The sequence below is a fragment of the Lepisma saccharinum genome, chromosome 9, assembly GCF_977018435.1.
Source record: "Lepisma saccharinum chromosome 9, izLepSacc3.1, whole genome shotgun sequence".
In the NCBI taxonomy this organism is placed as follows: Eukaryota; Metazoa; Arthropoda; class Insecta; order Zygentoma; family Lepismatidae; genus Lepisma; species Lepisma saccharinum.
Window position 1 is genome coordinate 36,748,174 of NC_139237.1, and position 5,068 is coordinate 36,753,241.

The 5,068-nt window shown below is 43.4% G+C and overlaps 1 protein-coding gene across 1 annotated transcript; it reads left to right on the forward strand.

Annotated features, from left to right (window-relative positions):
- Nucleotides 1–3,857: 3,857 nt before the first annotated feature.
- LOC145992375 (histone-lysine N-methyltransferase SETMAR-like) lies at nucleotides 3,858–4,661 on the forward strand. The gene has a single exon (XM_083128758.1). It carries the CDS (start codon nucleotides 3,858–3,860, stop codon nucleotides 4,659–4,661), a length of 804 nt encoding a protein of 267 aa, XP_082984884.1.
- Nucleotides 4,662–5,068: the final 407 nt, after the last annotated feature.

Genomic DNA, 5,068 nt, shown 5'->3' on the forward strand with positions numbered 1-5,068 from the left:
AACAAAACCTCTATATACTACAACGACGAACGCATTCAAAATTTCGGAGACGTGAACTGCGGTCATCTCTGCCTCTCCATGCTCGCGTTTCTCTCTAAAATAAATAAGCCGCCACAGGTGGAAGATTTCCAGAAAGCACTGTGGAATCTGAAACAGCATCACGACAATGGGCGTGTTCCATCTCACGAGCGAATCTTCGATCTTGAAACTCACGCTGCACGACGACATCGACATCGACATGACCAAAGACGATTACCTAAAACTTTACGAAGCTTATACCTCTTACAAACGCGTGACCGAGGGAAGCGTGGACATGTACTACACTCCCAGCGAATTCAAAATCCGCAGGCCGATGTTCGTCATCAATACCACGAAACGGAAGCAGGTGGTGGTCAACGATCGCACCAACATCAAGATCGTCTGCGAGTTCCACGACGCGCTGTCTGCCGATACTCTGTGCAGCGTCATCCTCATTGCAGAGAAGTCTTTCGCGTACGACGTGAAGAACGAGAGGGTCACGGAGCAGTTTTAAAAAATAATTCGTAAAAAAATAATTGCCACATACTAAAAAAAAATCAACAAGGTTATATAAAATACAATGTAAGTTAGTTCGGTGCGCAAATAAAAAAAATAATAACTCATGAAACTCTAGAGAGGCATGGCTTTGATAGCCATGACCATTAGAACTGGTGTTGGGCACCACGCACCCCTCTCTGCCGGGATATTTTTTTTTCTTTTTTGAGGGGCCTTAACAAAAATAATTTTAATTATCACACACACACACACACCGCAGAAGATCACACATGAGTTTTTTTTTAAAAAAAAAAAAATAAACATTGTAGCAGATTACGCTGAGAGCAAGGTCGTAGTAGATTACACTGAGGGACCTTACAGTAAGAGGAGACAGACTTATAGGAAAATGTCGTAAGTCATTTCAAAAGTGTAGGTCAAAGGACGAGTTAGCATAAGAGCAAAATTTGCAGGAGGTAAAAAATAGCTTAAAAAAGTAATGCCAGAGCTTTTTTTCTGTCCACTTTTCTCTCATTGTAGGTTAGTTTAGCCCGTAAAACGTCGTAAAATAAAAAAAAAGTAGATCAAAAGGATGGTTCCAGAACGTACCATACCACCTTCGTCAGGCACGGAACGTGGAGAGAAAGTGAGTTTTTTTTTAGGTTTTGTTGAACCTCAAATGAGTAAAGTGAGTTTTTGAGGTTTTGGTGCTGTTTTCTACGCTGTGAAACATCGTCAGCGTAATAAATGAGGCGCGGAACGTGGAGAGAAAGTGAGTTTTTGAGTTTTTTTTGATCCTCAATTAATGTTTGTCAAACGGGCTTATTGTACTACTATAGAGGCTCTCGTGTAGTTTAGCACGTAATAAAAAAGGATAGGTTAAGTTATATCACGTAAGATCGTGGCATTCGTACCAAGTGTGAGGTGGGAAAAATGGGAAATTTTGCTAAAACATCGCTAAGCGCTAAAACATCGACAAAAAATTGTCAATATATGTCAAAAAGTGATATTCAATTGATAAAAAAAGAAGCTACAAATGCACTCGTACCAAGTGTTGCGTTGAAACAATTAACTTACACTACTCACGGGTAACTTCCTTTGCAACAAAGCTATCGGAAAGTTTCAGAAACATGGATTTTCTCCTCTTTTTAAAAGTTCCGCGTTTTCAGTTATGTTACTAATCATTAAAGGAATGCCTCAATACCATCATGCCTCACTGCATGCGAAGATCGAGTACCAGGCAGACATAGGCGTTCGCACGGGGGGGGCAAGGGAAGATAAATGCCCCCTAATCATGGACGACCGCAGATTTTTTGTCACGGAGGGACAAGGCATTTTTCCATGGAGTATATTGTCCCGATAATTAGCCACTAATTGGCGTTATTTAGAACCGGTCATAATGAGAAATTCTTTGACCTAACCTTGGATCCAATGAGAAAAAATGTGGTTGTCTCTGATGTCAATTCCTTTTAAGCGTTCAAAAGAAGTCACGTGATTACTAAATCAGTCGCAGTTTTACAGCAATTGAAAAAAACTTGTGGTTGTATTCATAGCCAGTTACCTTTTGTGGTTTTATCGAAATATGATTATATCAATACATTCTCCGTTAACTATTCTTCGGGTTAACTAATCTGGTGCATCAATGAACGTGGAAACTGTACAGAGACTCGCATCTCACTTTGTGCCTTTAGTTAGGTGTCGAGAATCAGTAAAGCATAACGATATTTCGACAGTGAGAAACCACATCAAAATTTCAGCAACTGTAATTCAACTTTCAGCATTTGGTTATTATTTACTACAAGAATGATTGGAAGATCGCATGCATAAATTTTGCTAAAATATTTAGTTGTTTAATTTTAAATGATGAACACATAAACGATTTGAGCCACCAAGTTAGCTGAGCCAGTTAAGTGGTCGACTTTCAACCTCGCCATCCAAGTTCCTGGGTTCACATCCTGACTTGAGCGTGGGTGGCTCTCTTTGTAAGTCTCCCTTCATCAATTCCATGAAATCGCCACTATTCATCAACATAGCGATTAGCCAGAAATGGCAGAATAGCGGCGAAAAGTAACAAAATACAAAAGTACCTTACAAAAAATGTATCCGTTCCCTTCCGCTGCCCCACTCACTCCGTCACTAGAAGGCCTGAAAAGTGGCACGTAATCAGCACATCAGACTAAATCACCGCTACTTCTTCTTTTTAAGTATACCCTGTCCCACTATCTCTGGAGCAAGGCCGCACATAGCACCAGAGAAGGGGAGGAAGTCGAGTGGGCAGAGCGAACCAGCACATGCTGCTGCGAAGGCTGGTAACTGCAGTCGCTTTCCCCCTCCATGCAATCCTGTTCCCTCTTACCTGTTTATTGGTGGAGTCGTCTCGCGTCACTACTTGTGAAGACTTGTTTTCGTTCATCTGCTCCGGAGAAACCTGGGATAAGGTATAGCTCCCGAGTTGGCGAAAATTTAAAACTTCTAACCAGCGGTGCTCGAAGTGGAAATTCCTAGCTGGGTGATTCTTGTATGGTTGAACATGGAGACAACGAAGCAGAAAGGGGGATGCCTTACAAAGATTTTCTTAACTGGGGGCAGCACTACTATAGCTCTTGTCTACTCTTACGGCGGGTGCTCTACATGCTGGCAAGGAAATTGGGGAGCGGGGAATACACAGCAGACCAACCAAACAACAGCGACGGTGCCGAGAGTTACGACGTTGGCGAAAGGAAGTACTACGCGCACCTCGTTCTACAGGATGCTGCATTTCTTATCGCGCTGGGTTGGTTGCTTCCCCACTTCCCTTGCCAGCATGTAGAGCGCCTGCCGTAAGACTGAACAAGAGCTATAATCAGAGATCGAACACAGGACTGCTCGCACCAAAAGCGAGAGTGCTCGCCGTTGGGCTAGATGGGAGCTCGAGAGTGTAAAATTTACATTTTCAATTCGATATTTAAAAAAAAATACCTTAGAGCAGGAGAGAAACCGTTCCGTGACTTTACACTGGCGACGCACTTACAGACTTCACGTTGCTGACTTAGTATTCCAGAGGTGACCTTCATAGCAATATCATGGGTAAACACATTTGTCCCGAAACGAAGCTATAACTGTCAATGAATATATGTTACGTATAAGAAGGCAATAAACCGCTGAAAAATAGCTGACGGTGGAAATATATGGAGAAGCAAATTCGACATCAAAGGCGCACGGGGTATTGTGGGAAACGCACAGGGTTAGATTGATAGGCAGATCCTGCTCAAGTTCTTTCATCTTATATGAGGGCAATTCGGAAAAAAACCTCCGTTTGCGTATGCGCGAGAAATGTCCGGGAAGAGCGACGTCAGTCCTGTGGCAGTATGTGCAGTAGTCCAGTAGACAGTGAGCAGTGGAAGGAGAAGGTTGTGTTGCAGTTCACTCGTCCGTTACAACAATTGAAAATGAACGTTCCAATAGCAAAGCCCGCCAAATGTGAAGTGCGTGCCGTAATTCGATTTCTGTGTGCGAAAAATCTTTCGGCGGCTGCGATTCATCGCGAACTGTGTGATGTTTACGGACCAAACGTGATGATTGACAGTGTCGTACGTGAATGGTGTCGCATGTTTAATGATGGACGAACCGACGTTCACGATGCGGCAAGAAGTGGGCGCCCATCTGTAGTCAGCAACGAACTCATGGAGGAAATTGACAAAACTGTCCATGAAACCCATCGGTTCACGATATTGGAACTTTCTCTGCCCTTTCCCCAACTTTCTCGGACTGTTTTGTACGAGGTGGTGACAGAAAATTTGGGGTACCACAAGTTCTTTGCTCTTTGGGTTCCAAAACTCCTTTCGGAGGAGCACAAAAAAAACAGAATGGGCTCTGCTTTGGACTTTCTGTCGCTTTATGCCGAAGAAGGAGAACAATTCCTTAACAGAATTGTGACTGGCGATGAGACCTGGGTGTCGTACGTGAACTCTGAAACCAAACAGCAATCAATGGAGTGGGGACATACGCACTCACCAAAGAAACCCAAAAAGGCTCGGCGAACATTGTCTGCCAGAAAGGTTATGGCAACAGTCTTCTGGGATGTGAAAGGTGTACTGTTAGTGAAGTTCATGGAGCGTGGATCGACCATCACTTCAGAAGTCTACTGTGAAACATTACGACAACTCAGATGAGCCATCCAGAACAAGCGTCGGGGCATGCTGACTTCCGGTGTGGTGTTGGTTCACGATAACGCTCGCCCGCACACTGCTGGACGTACTCAAGAACTTTTGGAGCAGTTCCACTGGGATGTTTTTGGTCATCCTCCCTATAGCCCAGATTTGGCACCAAGCGACTACCACCTCTTCAGGCACATGAAACAGTGGCTTGCATTGCACCGCTTCGACAATGACAATGTGCTTCACGATGCTGTTAGCAGGTGGCTTCATTCCCAGGCGGCAGATTTTTTTGCAGAAGGAATTTCAAACCTTGTAAAACGTTATGACAAGTGCCTCAATTTGAATGGTGATTATGTTGAAAAGTAATGTCATGTTGTAAGTTTCAAATGTATATAATACAAGTTCTGTATCTACAAATGTAT